This window comes from Rhinichthys klamathensis, unplaced genomic scaffold (assembly GCF_029890125.1).
Source record: "Rhinichthys klamathensis goyatoka isolate OS25496 unplaced genomic scaffold, OSU_Roscu_1.1 h1tg000244l_1, whole genome shotgun sequence".
NCBI classification, from domain to species: domain Eukaryota; kingdom Metazoa; phylum Chordata; class Actinopteri; order Cypriniformes; family Leuciscidae; genus Rhinichthys; species Rhinichthys klamathensis.
Genome location: NW_026606766.1, coordinates 1,107,501 through 1,125,000, shown reverse-complemented (window position 1 = coordinate 1,125,000; position 17,500 = coordinate 1,107,501). Strand labels below are relative to the sequence as shown.

Below are 17,500 nucleotides of genomic sequence, written 5' to 3'. Positions count from 1 at the left end.
GAACGCGGATCCACAACAGAATCAGAACACACACACACACACACACACACACACACACACACACACACACACACACACACGTCAGCGTCGGCACTGAACGCGGATCCACAACAGAACCGGAATACACACACACACACACCAGACACACGTCAGCAGCGTCACTGAACGCGGATCCACAACAGAACCAGAACACACACACACACACACCAGACACACGTCAGCAGCGTCTTACGTCAGCAGCGGCACTGAACGCGGATCCACAACAGAACCAGAACACACACACACACACACACACACCAGACACACGTCAGCAGCGTCTTACGTCAGCGGCGGCACTGAATGCGGATCCACAACAGAACCAGAATACACACACACACACACACACACACACACACACACACACACCAGACACACGTCAGCGGCGGCACTGAACGCGGATCCACAACAGAACCAGAATACACACACACACACACACCAGACACACGTCAGCAGCGTCTTACGTCAGCGGCGGCACTGAACGCGGATCCACAACAGAACCGGAAGATAATACAATGCTGAATAAAGTCCTAGTTTTTGTTATTTTTGGAGCAAAATGTATTTTCGATGCTTCAACACACTCTAACTAACCCACTGATGTCACATGGACTACTTTGATGATGTCTTTATTTCCTTTCTGGACAAGGACAGTATACCGTACACACATTTACAATGGAGGGACAGAAAGCTCTCGGACTAAATCTAAAATATCTTAAACTGTGTCCCGAAGATGAACGGAGGTCTGACGGGCTTGGAGCGACACGAGGGAGAGTCATTAATGACATCATTTTCATTTTTGGGTGAACTAACCCTTTAAATGTTAATGCTTATTTTCATAATTATACATCAAATGTATTAACTTGTTACCCTTCTGAAACAACAACTGCTTTCTGTTAAAGGTGCATTGGGCAACTTTTCATGTTAAAAATACCTGTTTTTCTATCCTATACATGCTTAAAGAACTGCCTGATGGGCTGAATGAGCCCTTCTCTGCGCACTGAGATTGCCTCTATAATCCTGTACAGTAAAATATATCAGAGGGATTCGGGCTTGAATTTGAGACTGGGCGTGACGTCATGCGCGTTCACGCTCACCAGGCTATGTCTCGCAGGTTTGTGTATTCGCCGGCGCCGCCATTCTCCACATCAGCGAAGACAACTCGTGCGTCAAAGGTAGAAGATGGATTCAAAGAGACCGGCTTGTAGTCCATTCCAAACCCCAACGCAAACTCCACGTAAAGTAAAGAAAAGAAAAATTGTCTAGTGCCACCAAAAGGTCCAAATTGGAGTCAGACAGGCGTCGGGGTAAGACGAGAGTCAACCTCGGGAAGGCATTCAACAAATGGAGAGATCTCCGGTCTGCTCTTGGTCTCAAACGGGATCCTCAGTTGGCTTTTTTCTTGATAAAACGGTAAGATATAGCCCAGTCTCTAATATTTGATACGGCCAATCTATGTATGACAACAAATGACGATGCGTAAAATGTGTAATGCTTTGGCGTAAGCTAGATACATGTACAATCAGAATTGGTTGCAGTTTTGCTCGTCGCCAGAGGGGGCGTAGTTCTGCAAAAACTTGCTCAGAGACTTGCGCTTTGCACCTTTAATATGCCAAATATCAAGTAGTGAAAGGAAAAAATAATTACATTTATATTCGATTTTTTTATTTATTAACTTACCGTACAACAACATCATATTGATCGATTTTGGAGCCCAAGGACTTATTGAACAGAATGCCTCCATTGCCAATAATAATACACTTCTTACAACTAAGACTGTGGGAGAAAAATACAAAACGTGATTATAGCAACTGATCAACTCTACAGCATTACAAGTTGAAAGCATGAAAACAGAAAGTGTTAATATACAAGATATAGTTTATCATGTAATACACAAATTACGTGTTTGGTGGCTAGTTCATGTAATAGAAAAAAAGGAGTGTATGCTGTTGTGTTTATGTGGACGATAATTACCTGTCTAGTTCTGAACCCAGCGAATAGCTATTCGTAGCTAATAAAATATGATCGATGATCTTTTCTGTGGGCAGAGATAACAGATATTTACTCATTTAGATCGAAAGACTATAGAAAATCATCAAGAGCTGTGCCAAATAACTCAACAGAAGTAACACTGGTGTACGGGATCCTATGATGGGCCACGTCGCAGATTCACCCATTTGCTTTTATACAACTGAACTCAATGGGCTATATGCACGCATAACTTCCGCGTTTGACACAAGGATGCTCGTGCGTTTCCGGTTGGGGAGATTTAAACCGAGGAAAACCGAGGAAAACGGGATTATGGCAGAGTCTTCAAAATTTACTGTCCTCTCGTCTTTGAAACGAAACTTTAATACGTTTAGATGTAATTTTATATATAGTTATGTTTATTTAATATAATAAACACAGAAGCATAAACAAAATGAGGAGTGTCTGTTTTGTCTGTTTTTGTGACTAACGTTTCTTTAGTATAGCAATAGAGTATAAAAACCAATATAAATTCTCGGTATAGCATTGGACTCTACGATCGGCGGAAGTAATCCAGCATCCTTAGACCTTCACCGGAAATACCCCCGTGCATAGAGCCCATTGACTAAAGATAAAAATAAAATATCTAAGAAAGAGAATATCTAATACCCCAAAAAGCAGAAGATCATAGAAAATAGTGCTAAATTACAAAAAAAAAAAAAAGCAGGCTTTGAAGCACTGTGTGTTACCGTAATAGCAGATGTGTGTGTAGCTGATGCAGACAAATGGCTCAAATAAAATTAGCAGTCTTTAGGCTCGGTCTTTGCTGAGACACTTATTATTATTATTTTGCACAAACAGAGTTGCCAGTTCTGCTAATGGTCAGCTTGACTGTCTGAAGCCCTAAAAAGCCAATAAGTTGAGTCTTTTTCTTTTTTCTTTACCATGAATGCATACATTTTGCTTAGGCCTATATCATGTGATGCACCGAAATTACCAGCCAAAACAGAAATTTTAGTTTTCGCCCGAAATGGTTTTGGAGAACCAAAATAAGTGAGGTTTAATGGAGCTTCTCCGGTGGCACGCTTTGACTGAATGTGCACATCGTGGATAAACCACAATGATATGGATAATGATATGGATTCTCAAGATCAATATTTTAGTCTGTGCTGTTTTCGGGTTAATGATTAACCCTCTGGGGACCAAGAACGCGCCCGCGCGTTTTGCTGTTTTTTTTTTCACATAGCAGCAACATAGACTTAAAATACTCCGTCATTTATGGTCATATAAATAAAATCAATACATGATTATAAACTATAGAGGGTCTTCTTTTTTTGTGTGCACTCACATTAACATCAAAACCTTTTTTTTTTTTTAAATAAATAAAATAAACAGGGTGCGCTTTCAGCTCACTGTGTCTCCGCAAAAATCTTTCTGAAACATATCCGGAAAATGAACGGAAACTCCGCTAATACTTATCACACAAACATGAAACATACGTCTAAAGAACGCTTTAAATTTCTACTTTTAAATAAAACAATTCACATTTAAAACAAATATTCTCCTGCAATGTAATCTGTCTGAAACTAAAGAGAAGTACAGTTTCTCCTGTCTCAGCTCATTATCGTTAATTTGTTCACACCCACTCGCAGAGCGCGCTATTCATAAGATAATGTGTTGAGGCCATTTGCAAAATAGATAAACGCCCCCAGGCAAATGCTGTAAACACAATATATCTTTTAGTCAGATTAAGAATCGTCTTGCGCGGCTATGAGGAATAATCCTGGGACATTTAATACAGAAGTGCTGGTTTATTTTCACTTCGAGGAGGAGCAACAGATTCAGCTGAGAACTGTAAGTGTTTTATGCTTGCAAGCATAAAATGTGCTTTGTTCGAATCGCGATATAGAATAACGTTAGTGTCTGTAAACGGAAAAATAGCATACTGTTTACATGTAAATCTGTTTCTCTCTCTCTGTGTGTGTGTGTGTGTGTGTGTAAATGAATGAATGAACGCACAGATACCCACTGTTACAGACAAAATAAAAGACAAAATTTCGTTGACTAGTTTTGGATAAAGTTTTTCAAATCAAATAAGCTTCAAATAAGCACATCAGCTTTTGTTAGGAGTTTCTGGGGATAGAAGTGTCCAGACGTATGCACCCTGTATTTTAAAGAAGAACATTTAATTATTTGCGATACATTATTCATTCACAAAGAATTCAGGGACATTATACATGTCCCTAAAGGTTAGAGTTTTCCTCTTTTTTTATTAAGGCATTAAGATTTTTTATTCCTCTTTTTAGTCAACTTTAACATGGGTGTGTTCACTTCTAATTCTAAGCAGTGTGTGTGTGTGTGTGTGTGTGTGTGTGTGTGTGTGTGTATATATATATACACTACCGTTCAAAAGTTTGGGGTCGGTACGATTTTAAATACTTTTAAAAGAATTCTCTTCTGCTAACCATGGCTGCGCTTATTTGATTAAAAATACAACAAAAATCAGTTATAGTATTAAATATTATTCCAGTGTAAATCAGCTGTTTTCTGTGTGAATATATAGTAAAGTGTAATTTATTCCTGTGATCAAAGCTGAATTTTCAGCATCACCAGTGTCAGTGTCTTCAGTGTCAAATGATCCTTCACAAATCAGTATAATATGAGGATTTGATGCTCAAGAAACATTTATTATTATTATCAATGTTGAAACAGTTGTTGGTCTGTCAGTTGTACAGTTTTTTTTTATTTTTTTATGATTCTTTGATGAATAGGAAGTTCAAAAGACTTTTGTAACATTATAAATGTCTTTACTGTCACTTTCGATCAAATTAATTATTCCTTGATAAATAAAAGTATTGATTTCTTTCCTCCAAAAAATAAAATTAAAATTCTCACTGACCCCAAACTTTTGAACGGTAGTGTATATAATTAAAAAGCTATTTTAACCAGAAAAATCTACAATGCATGCCCAAAGTCGTGCAGCCATATAGTTTCTCTTGATATCAGTCCTGCTGACTTCAACATTCACAGGAGACTGTAATGAAAAATCAAACACCTTGGAAATGACAGGTATGTACTATATTTCAGGAATGGGACAATGCTGTGTGACTTTGCAAGTGTGTTTACAGTACTAATGTGCTTTTTTGTCCTTTGTTGCTTTGGATTATGTTGTGTTGTAAATAAATCCAAACAATCTAAAAGCCATTCTTTTTTAAATCTCCTCATTCTTTGTGCAAGGCTCCTCGTAATGATAGGGCCTGATAGCACCTAATAGGGCCATCATGGGAGGGTCTTTGTCTTTCTCAGGTGTGAAATGCATACATATTAATGAGAGATCACGCCTCCTCGCATAAAGCTTTCTCACACTAAACACGTCATACACATTATAAAATACTTTATTGACTTATCTGAATGAGTAGTCAGGACGATTCTCACATTGTTTTGGAGCAAATATTCTAGACTATGTGATACAATTTTCAAAAGTCTTGTGAAGAAATAATCAATATGTGTTTTGTGGTCTTATTTCAGAAACTTTTATTTTTAAGTTTTTCAATAACCATGCATAAATAATATTCTCTCAAAAATACAAACTTGTACATACATGTTGCTCACAGATTATGGTAGCCCCGTTTGTGCTATATAGAGTGAATTTACACCTTTGCCATTAACATGTTTATAAATAACTGAAAAAAGCACAAATGTCAGTGCATGTCAAAACATCCAAAGGGCCCCAAAAACTCCTTGGTCCCCAGAGGGTTAATGAGCAAAACTTCGCTTTCTCCTTTTTAATGTGAAAACAAAGCCTGTCTCAAGTTTAAAATTCGGTCAAGTTTATTATGCAATTCAAACAATAGAGTAAATGTAGCTTTGGTGCTCTTATCAAGCGACACAGCGTCTCAAGCGTATACCGATCATCTCATCTCCTCTATTACAGAACTAATTAAAGATGAATGAACAGAAGGAATGTTAAAAGATACATTACAACTTACCGAAATGTCTCATGTAACTGCTCAAGTGTTTCAACCGCGGAAAGATGTTCATAAAACGGCTTGAGAACAATATGGTCACGTAATGTTACATTTACCACAGAAAAGCCATTCAATGACAACAAACTGGAGCGTTAGCTAGAAAAAACATTAACCATAGAAAAGAGCATTTTGCTAAATATATGCAGCACTGTACATATACATTATATTTTGACTTAACCTGTTAGATTTATGTTCCTTATTTAATGTATATTTGAATAAGTCTGTCATGAAAAAGTTATTACAGCCATCGTTTAAATGTTTATATTAACCAACAAATTGGAGTAGAAACAATTATATTAAAATGTTTATATAAAACTGCCTTACATTTTAAAAGTTTGTGCAACTTTTATTTGATTGTTGAATTTTTTAAATAAAATGTATTTAACCAATTGATTAACCAAATGTATTTTCATTTTCCGTATAGGTTTTTGGCTAAATTAATATTTCAATTTCCGTTTCGGTACAAAAAATAAAAGATGGTGCATTACTAAAAATGATTAATTAACTAAGAAGTCTAATATTAATACAATTGCACACAAAACAAAAACTATTGAAGCAACCTCCTTCTATTGCTTAAACAATTAAATCGGAGTTCATAAAATGTATTCTGAATAAAAAGAACTAGTCTCATTCAATGGGTATTATAGGCTAATATATAATGTTATTAATAATAAGATTGAATGCATTAATACAATGATAATTCACTGCATGCAAAATCAGATGTGCGGTACACCCCTGAGAAATTTACATTTACATTTATTCGTTTTCCAGACGCTTTTATCCAAATGAGAACAATAGAAGCAGTTAAATGACAATAGAAATAACTATATTGTGACATACACGTGCTGAAAATGATGGTGAGATGAGCCGTTTCCAAACTACAGCGCATTGAGACATCTTTTCCACTTACTAAAATGAGGCATAATATGATTCAATATGAATCATACCTCCACCATCCCTTCTTCCTGAGCACCTTTTGCATGCTACGTTTATGTAGTATTATTTAAGGCAATATTAATCTAGTCATACATGCTATTTAGGGTTGAAGATCTACATGAGTGATCTATGTGTGAATGTCGGATTACATTAAAAGGGACATTTCTAAAGCATCAGTCTCACGCTAACATGAACAATGCTGTAGCCTCCTGGGAAAGATCCTACATCACACACTCAAGAATGAGGAAAAACCCTAAGTTTAAAAAGCCATTTATCTTCTGCACAATCCATTGTGCTATTTTTAGTCAAACCGAAAGGCTTTCCACTGGGAAACAAGCTCTTTATGCTAAAGATAATAGAACAGGATTTGAATGTAAAGTCCACAACAACAAAACCACTGATCCGCGTCATTTTTAGATCATTTTATTAGTCTGCCTGCCTAGATCACTTGGAAAAGTAATGGTACACCTTGCCTTAAAAAGCCATGCTATTTAACGCATCATTCATGTCTGCAGCACAACAAGTTTAAGGAGTCTGTTTCAAAAGAATGAGCAGTATGTTAAAGGGTTAGTTCACCCAAAAATGTAAATGATGTCATTAATGACTCTCCCTCATGTCGCTCCAAGCCCGTTCATCTTCGGGACACAGTTTAAGATATTTTAGATTTAGTCCGAGAGCTTTCTGTCCCTCCATTGTAAATGTATGTACGGTATACTGTCCTTGTCCAGAAAGGAAATAAAGACATCATCAAAGTAGTCCATGTGACATCAGTGGGTTAGTTAGAGTGTGTTGAAGCATCGAAAATACATTTTGGTCCAAAAATAATAAAAACTAGGCCTTTATTCAGCATTGTATTATCTTCCGGTTCTGTTGTGGATCCGCGTTCAGTGCCGCTGCTGACGTAAGACGCTGCTGACGTGACGTCTGGACAAGGACAGTATACCGTACATACATTTACAATGGAGGGACAGAAAGCTCTCGGACTAAATCTAAAATATCTTAAACTGTGTCCCGAAGATGAACGGAGGTCTGACGGAGCGACACGAGGGAGAGTCATTAATGACATCATTTTTGGGTGAACTAACCCTTTAAGTGCATTCATCTCAACATCACATTAGCAGTAATTCACACACACACACTCACACTCACACTCACACTCACACTCACACTCACACTCACACTCACACTCACACTCACACTCACACTCACACTCACACTCACACACACACACACACACACACACACACACACACACACACACACACACACACACACACACACGTTTCTGCCGAAAGGCACGGCTTGAGAAATGTCAGCAGAAGGGATGAAGAGACGCTGGCAGTTTTGCTCTGAACATCTTACACCATCTGCCAAAGCATATAAACTGAGGATAACTCATCACTTAACGAGCACATTTGTGATTTAATCAGGCTGGAAGGTATTACACACAAACCCTCAGGGCCAGAGATGAACGAAGGCCGGTGGAAACGTCTGTAAGGAACCACTGAAGACGTGATTGAATAGATGGCCTCCACCTTTAACCTGCAGGAGCCTCTGGTGACTAGTTATGTGGACATTAGTTTAACATCTACATCATATTTATTTTTTATAATTTGTAAGTCATGTGCAAATGTTAATCTACACGAAAATACTGACATTTGTTTGTAAAGCTATATGAATTAATCTTGACTGAACATAAACTACCAGTCAAAAGTTGGGAATAATTAAGACCTTTTAATCCTTTTGAAAGAAGTCTCTTATCCTCACCAATGCTGCATATATTTGTTTAGAAATAATATTGTGAAATATTATTACAACTTTTCTATTTGATTTTGAATTAAAATGTAATTAATTCCTTTAACATTGATAAAAATAACTAATTATCGAGTATCAAATCAGCATTAGATTTCTGAAGGATCATGTGACACTGAAGACAGGAGTAAACCATAATATAATAAACCGTAATATAATAAAAGGCTTCAAGTTCAGAACGACGATGAACAGCAGGAGTGTAAAAGACACCCTGATAAATCAAGGATCATTGTCATAACCCTTATCATAAAAACTGATTTTAAACAAAGAAAGAAATACCTTGTGTTCTCACTCCAAAAGGTGGAGGGTAAATGCTGATCTTTGATAGCCGCTTAAAATTCGGATCAAGGAACATGGGAGCTGGTTTTAAAAACCTAAAAGAACAAATAAAAGACAGAGAGAGAAAACAAGTTAAAACAAGCACGAGTCTCACACGAATCGCTCCACAGCCCACATGAGAAAACGGGTGCGATACCGAGAACCGGTGGAGTATTTGATAGGATTATGCGGCTCGCATAACCCATAATCCACTGGCTACCAGAGTGTTTATCAGCTCGTAAGAGATGAGCACTGGAATGTCTGAAGAAGTCCAGCCTAAACTTGACCTTTTCTCAAAACAAGCAGAGACTTATAAGGAGCTGAGCTCGCCAAGATACTCATCATCTACAGACGTTACACTACAGTCAAGATACACTTTTGAAAAAATAGTTAACTACACTCAGAGCCAGCTCTCCCTTTAAGCGAACTAAGCGGCTGCTAGCGGGAACTAGCTTATAAAAATATATAGCTGCGAGCAGCGATGAAGGGCCAAAGCCGGCGGTAACTTTAGGTAACTAAAGGCACCGGGGTTGCGGTCCACACCGGCTTGGGCCCGTAATCGCTGCTCGCAGCTATATTTATATATATATTTTTTCTTTATTTTTTAACTTGCTGTTATGTTATTTGATGTAGATGGTTTGTATTTAGATACTACTTGTTACTTCAATAAATGCAACAACTTTATTGAAGATTTGTTAGATTAGGGTTAGATTGTATACAGTTGCTGGTTTGCGGTAGCAATACTCCATTATTTACTGCAAGGCAGGGCCCCAAAATTTTTCAGCTTAGGGCCCCCAGATTTACAGAGCTGGCCCTGACTACACTATATACAGGACAGGTTATTCAAGCAATATTACAGTTCCCTAATTAGAAGAGAATATAGAAGGAATATAAGAAAAGAGACCAACAGACTATAACAGGTCTTGAGCAACTCTTAACAAGAAGATTTGGCTTTATTTTTCTGTGCTTTATAGCAACACCTAACATGTTATACAAACAATCATTTATACAGCTAATCTCGCTTTCCAGACACAAGCTGTGTTTCATGGAGAAACGCCCAGATTTTGGTCAACATCGTCCACCTGATACAACTATCCACAGCCCAAACTACGCTGAACATTTCACTGGCTGACAAAACAACACCTGAACACTTGTGTCACGTCGTTCGCAGCTGCTCGACCCCTGGTGTAATGCACTAATGACACAGGTGGTGCGCTGTACTCCAGTTCCCATGAACACAACACTCTGCGCTTCTTCACATCCCAGCCGCCTAAGTGAAGGTGACACACACTCCCGCTGTTTCTCACCGGCTACAACTTCCAAAGCGAACGCTTGTGAGAAAAGTTAGTGAACCCTTCATGAGTATCAGGATTGCCGCATACAAGACGCCTAAACTATTCATGCCATAATAATGCCAATTTTTTATGGGTCATATTATTTTCACAGAACTAATGGTAATGTTTCAACTTATTCAGACGTAGGTTTGACCTGCTCACAACATACAACAAAGCAGACGGAAAGTGTTTCTTCAGGGCTTGACGTTTACTTTCTTCCCCAAGTTGAAAACTTCAGGAGCGCAAAGAAAATGTATCAAATAATGTGTTTGTCCTTAAAGGGATACAAGGAGACATTTAAATTACAAGCAAAATATTTCTATCCATATATTTTTTTTGAGGTATATATAAACTGATTATTAAATAATGTGTTCAATAACGTTTTTCCCTCCAGTGACGGGCAGGAAAAATAAATAAGAAGAACTTGCATGACTTTTATTTATAACCAAGCTTGAGATTCACATGGACTCTTATTTTGAAATGTCTATGCTTTACTATTGCATGCTGCTCATTCCAAAAGATATGTACTCTTACAACCAAGAACAACCAAAATGTTGTAAAACTGCCCAACATTTTACAATATAAACCCCATTAAGTAATCATTGTCATAATCCATCAACAGTAAATCATAAGCAATCACTTGGAAAAAATGTACGGTGTTCCTTGATCACGAGCATACATGCAACAAGTGCTATTTTTCTACTTTGAAATATGCAGCACTCATATTTACGATGAAATCATACTTTTGAAGTTTAATAATCACATTAAGCCATATCGCAATTCCGATATCTGATCATTAAGATGTTTGTTATACCGTTAAAGATTATTAAAACTGGTAACACTATTTCAAGGTGACGTGGTGACACATGCTATAGTAATAACAGTAAATTATGCACAATTACGTGCAACTAACCCTTAATCAAACCCTAACCCTATTGTAAGTACATGTAGTTAATTAATATTACTCAGTACTTATTTAAGTAATTACAAATGTAACATCAGATGCATAATTTACTGTTATAGTAACTAATTAACATATGTAACAATGACACTATAAAATAAAGTGTTACCAAATAAAGTGTAACCCTAAGTAGACATGTTTTATTTTTATGGAACAGCAGTGACTTTTATTCGCTCCTAAATAATATTGCAAATGCGAGTGAAAGACTCTAGCCATTTCTTATGGATTTTTGCCAATAACGATTTCAAAACAACTAAATTGTGCTCAGATCTGTCAAGCTTAACTTCAAGTCTGCAATCAACAGTCAGATCTCAATACAAACTCTAGCATTTCTCATCAAATTCTCACAAGAACAACTGAGCTGCTATCCACTTTCATTTTATATGTATGTTTATTTGTTTACCGCATGTTAATTATTGACTCATTTATTTCTATTTTTAACTTTTACAGGAAACTTCTGATATCAGGCATCAAAGCTGAATTCTTAAATACTAAAGTTAAAGATAAATGAGAACTAGTAAGCGTCCCTTAAACTATGAAAGAGCGACCTCTGAACATTTTCTTAACATCACCAATTTACGACAGAACATTTCAAGCCAACTCAAATGTAGCTGCTATGTGAAGCTGCAACTTGCATAAACGTGTGTTCTTGCCTATTACTATTGTCAGATTCTAATTGCATGGCCAACTAGACGTTTAGCGTCTCAACAAACACTGAATATGTCATGGTCTATTTAGTATTCCCATCTGACTCCACTTACACCAAAAAGGTTCAGCATCAAAGATTCAGAGTCATGTGATCCAGCCCTGAGCCCCATTTTTCACAACGCCGCTCTATTTAACAGATGAAAAGCAAATTTTCACATGGATTTCACGGGGTAATTCATGAAACCTTTAGTAAACTGATGTTTCATAACGGATACAAAAAAAAACTAAAAGAAACTTCAGCCTTTCCTTTATATATAAAAATGTTCCATTGAAACGGTTATGTTGCTTGACGATCTACAGCTATTATACTAATGAACTATATTACTTGGCAGAAATGAATATTATCATTAAACGTATTATTTATTAACAATAATATTTATTTGGTAACACTTTACAACAAGGTTCCATTTGTTAACATTACTTTAACAATGAAAAATACGTCCACAGCATTTATTAATGCTAATCTCAACATTTAGTAATCCATTATTAAAATCAAAAGTTGTTTATACTTAATATTAGTTAATGGACCTGAGCTAACATGAACTAACAATGTACAGTTGTATTTTTATAAGCTAACGTTAACAAAGATTAATAAACACTAACAAACATATTGCTCATTGTTGGTCAAGTAATTATGTTCTAATAATTCAACAGACCGGAGTCAATGACTCCGCTTATACTACGGTTACTCCTCCAGATATTGTTCAGATATTGTTTTTCAAGACATTTGTCAGGCTGGTGTCCGTAAAGCGCTCTTGTTTGTAGGATTAATTTCTAACACATCTCATCCCACGCCTCCGTTGCCAATTCCAAAACCTGAATTGATAGCAGACTAATTGCCTGAGTGTGTGTGTGCGTCTCTCAACAGTGTGTGATGGCAGCGTCTCTACTAGTAGCAAAACTGTACGTTTATCTGCTTCAAGAACAGCGCAGTTAACTCCTCGCTAGTGAGAAATGTCATGTAGCTTTACTATTTATCTGATAAAATCATCAGAGCAGCGCTGACAACAGGTTTCTGTGTGAGTGTGTGTCCTCCGTACTGTATGAGTGTGCGTTTGAGGAGGAGAGAGAGAGAGATAGGAAGAGTGAGAGTGTATAATAAAAAACTTAATTTTGCCACAAAAAACATGGAAATAATTTATATTTTTTTTATCCTATTGTGCGTACACTCACTTAAAGGATTATTAGGAACACCATACTAATAGTGTGTTTGACCCCCTTTCGCCTTCAGAACTGCCTTAATTCTACGTGGCATTGATTCAACAAGGTGCTGAAAGCATTCTTTAGAAATGTTGGCCCATATTGATAGGATAGCATCTTGCAGTTGATGGAGATTTGTGGGATGCACATCCAGGGCACGAAGCTCCCGTTCCACCACATCCCAAAGATGCTCTATTGGGTTGAGATCTGGTGACTGTGGGGGCCATTTTAGTACAGTGAACTCATTGTCATGTTCAAGAAACCAATTTGAAATGATTCGAGCTTTGTGACATGGTGCATTATCCTGCTGGAAGTAGCCATCAGAGGATGGGTACATGGTGGCCATAAAGGGATGGACATGGTCAGAAACAATGCTCAGGTAGGCCGTGGCATTTAAACGATGCCCAATTGGCACTAAGGGGCCTAAAGTGTGCCAAGAAAACATCCCCCACACCAATACACCACCACCACCAGCCTGCACAGTGGTAACAAGGCATGATGGATCCATGTTCTCATTCTGTTTACGCCAAATTCTGACTCTACCATCTGAACGTCTCAACAGAAATCGAGACTCATCAGACCAGGCAACATTTTTCCAGTCTTCAACTGTCCAATTTTGGTGAGCTCTTGCAAATTGTAGCCTCTTTTTCCTATTTGTAGTGGAGATGAGTGGTACCCGGTGGGGTCTTCTGCTGTTGTAGCCCATCCGCCTCAAGGTTGTGCGTGTTGTGGCTTCACAAATGCTTTGCTGCATACCTCGGTTGTAACGAGTGGTTATTTCAGTCAAAGTTGCTCTTCTATCAGCTTGAATCAGTTGGCCCATTCTCCTCTGACCTCCAGCATCAACAAGGCATTTTCTCCCACAGGACTGCCGCATACTGGATGTTTTTCCCTTTTCACACCATTCTTTGTAAACCCTAGAAATGGTTGTGCGTGAAAATCCCAGTAACTGAGCAGATTGTGAAATACTCAGACCGGCCCGTCTGGCACCAACAACCATGCCACGCTCAAAATTGCTTAAATCACCTTTCTTTCCCATTCTGACATTCAGTTTGGAGTTCAGGAGATTGTCTTGACCAGGACCACACACCTAAATGGATTGAAGCGACTGCCATGTGATTGGTTGATTAGATAATTGCATTGATGAGAAATTGAACAGGTGTTCCTAATAATCCTTTAGGTGAGTGTATATGCGTTTTCATGACCTGAACCAGGAACCAGAAAACTAATAATGTCAATTCACACTCAAACTACAGAACCAGCAGAAGACATTCCCTCTCTGGTTCTGACACTTCGTTCTTATGCTCTCAAATCCAAACCTCAACGGCGTGAAGAGTCCTGGAAGGATTCTGATGATCCATAAACTGTGGTTTATATTAATCTCAGAGGTTCTTGCGGCAAAATGAAAGCTTTGCGTGCCAGTCGTGTGAATCAGAAAAGCAGCTCTCTCACGCACTGGGAGCCCAGAGGAACACAACACACCCAAAAAAAGATCCTGATGCTAGTGATGCGCTCTGTGGAGTGAAATATGCCTTAAATCAACACATAAAGAGCATTCACTGTGGGGAATCTTCTCAAACACTCAATTATTTAAAAGAGAAAGAAATATTTCATTTATGCCACTCTGAGCTCCTCTCAAGAGCATTGCATGGCAAAACATCGTCTCTGTGTAATGGGTTTAAAACAAACTACACAACACAAATGCAGTAATGCTTATAAAAAGAAAGGACAAGTCTTACACACACAAAAAAAAAACAAGTGATAAGTGTCTGTCTTTGTTCTCACTCCTGAAAAACATGCAATGCTGGTTAAAACCAGTTATGACTATTGCATCGCTGGTTACCAGTATAAGAATCGTTTTGGCCTCTTTCAAGATGATTTCATGGTTTATCTGCAACAATAACCAGTAACTGACCAGCATTGCCAGTGCAGAACCAATAAAGAAATCTTGCAATTTCTCAGAAAGGTCCACATGAAATCAAATGGACTCTTTTCACTTCAATGTTCCAGAACTTAATGTCAAAGTTATTCATCCAAGTCTAAACTATTTTGTTAATAGCAGAAGAACATTTATAATAATATAATATCTGATATTGTGAACTTCCTGTATTTCACAATGTATGGTGAGATCAGCTTACTTTGGATAGATTAATGTCATCTTGGCCTCTGTATAACCCGGTTTACACTCTCCTTTACTGAGGTTACCATATTTATACTGCAGCTCCAGGGGCCTGTGAACCAACAGAAGAACAACTTGAATGCAAAAGACAAGATAAGAGGATAAAACAGCAAATCCTTGAACCTTTAGGATCAGGCATATGGTGGCCCCAAAAATATTTGGACCCCTCTGTCACTCTTAAAATCTGAATGTCATTGCATAATCAAATGTCACAGGAAGTGGCAATTGCAACGAAATGTTGCACAAGACCAACCGGTCTTGTATTGGATGTATGAGGTCCATTCTTCACAAGTTCACACAGATGTTTTTGCACAGTGACCACATGTGTAGTTCATCACATTTACTATGAACCCGTTCCTCTAACGGTTCACATCCACAGTGTCACAATACTGTGTCTTCATTTTCAACACTACATTCAATGCTTTGCCACTTTAAATCTAACAAACTTTCTTTTGTGAATGGAGCTTGATCCGTCTTTAATCACAATAAATGCATGACTTAAGTGTCCAAATATTTCTGTGGCCATCAAAATATCCAAAGTGAATTTCCCGACAAGTACTAACTAGTACGATTCAAAAGTTTAGGGCCTCACGAATTAAAAAAAAAAAAAGAAATTAATGTTTTTATTCAGCAAGGGTGCATTAAATTGATCAAAAGTGACTTTCTATTCAAAAAATATGAAGCAGCACAAGTTTAAATCAGCATATTATAATGATTTCTGAAGGATCATGTGACACTGAAGACTGGAGGAATGATGCTGAAAAATTAACAAGTTATTTTAAATTTTAATAATACTATACAATATTAATGTTTTTACTGCATTTTTGATCAAATAAATGCTCATTTTCTTTTTCAAAAACATTAAAAATCTTTTTAATTACCACAAACTTTTGAACAGTAGTGTAAACAACTTAACTGGCCCTAGTTATCAAAACCACATGATTTTGTGATATCTAAAATATGCACAATACAGATTTAGCTCCATAGATGGTTGCAAGTTAAATGAACATAACATTTAATTCCTAGAAAAATCAGGGGAATTAATTTAAAATGCTCCAGAGCATATTTATTTGAAGAGAATTAATTTTCCTGGGAATGAATCAACTTCATATCGGTCATATTAACATCCATAAAACGGAAATCTCACTGCTTTGGGGTCTGGAGAGAAGGGAAAGCAGCTGTAGGGATAAAGCCGGCTCGACAACATGACAGCCTGTTTGAGGAGTAGTTTATTTTATATAAGCGCCAGTATAAACCCACTAATTCACAGGCCAGCAAATGGAAACTTTCTAGTAAGTTTACATCAATACTGAGAGTGCTGGACACATAAAGATGACCTGTTGACAGTGCCATTTATACAGGTGGGCGTTAATGGTAATAAGAGAGGTCGAGACATGTTTTATTTCGGGTAAACGGACCTCCCATATAGATACAATCAGGACTGTTAAATCAGACAAGGCTGGATGAGAGCCAAGACATCATTCTTTAAAAATGCTTTAGGGCGCCATTAATTATCCTTCCAAAGTAAAGCTCAAATAAACAACAGGCCAAGTTATTAAGAGAGACAAATTGCTGGACAGTCAAGGCCAAAGAGAACTCAAACATACATGCATACTTTAAAGATCTGTTACAAAACCTAGTGAGCAGCCTTGCCCTACATAGGCAACATCCCAACTAACTGAAATGAAACGTTTTGGAACACTCTTTATAGACAACAAGAGATCTTCATGAGTTCACCTATGTTAAAACACACAGGCTTGTGTTACTTGTCATTACTTTGTAGCCTGAACTCCATAAATGATTATATGAAACATGTAAGCATCATATGTTAAAGTTACCACATTATAGTTACCACATGAGCATTTATGCACATGTGGTAACTAGTGAAGCACCAAAACTAAAGTTTAATAATCAATTAATTCAATTTATTTAATAAATCAACACTCAAGTAAAAACTGAGTTATAAATAAAGATTTAAATTGCATAAACAATTATGTTTCTACTCCAATTCGTTGTTGAAATA

General features: G+C 37.3%; 1 protein-coding gene across 4 annotated transcripts in view; it reads right to left on the bottom strand.

Moving 5' to 3' along the window:
* Positions 1-17,500, bottom strand: part of st3gal3a (ST3 beta-galactoside alpha-2,3-sialyltransferase 3a) — a 59,209-nt gene that overhangs the window by 24,219 nt on the left and 17,490 nt on the right. For 2 of the 4 annotated variants that reach the window (XM_056266037.1, XM_056266038.1), the window contains 4 exons: positions 15,437-15,529; positions 9,057-9,151; positions 2,008-2,071; positions 1,714-1,809 (listed from right to left, as the gene is read on the bottom strand). In XM_056266037.1, the coding sequence (XP_056122012.1) occupies positions 1,714-1,809; positions 2,008-2,071; positions 9,057-9,151; positions 15,437-15,529 (348 nt within the window). The remainder of the gene's footprint in view (positions 1-1,713; positions 1,810-2,007; positions 2,072-9,056; positions 9,152-15,436; positions 15,530-17,500) is intronic. The other 2 variants (XM_056266039.1, XM_056266040.1) reach the window with 1 other exon arrangement.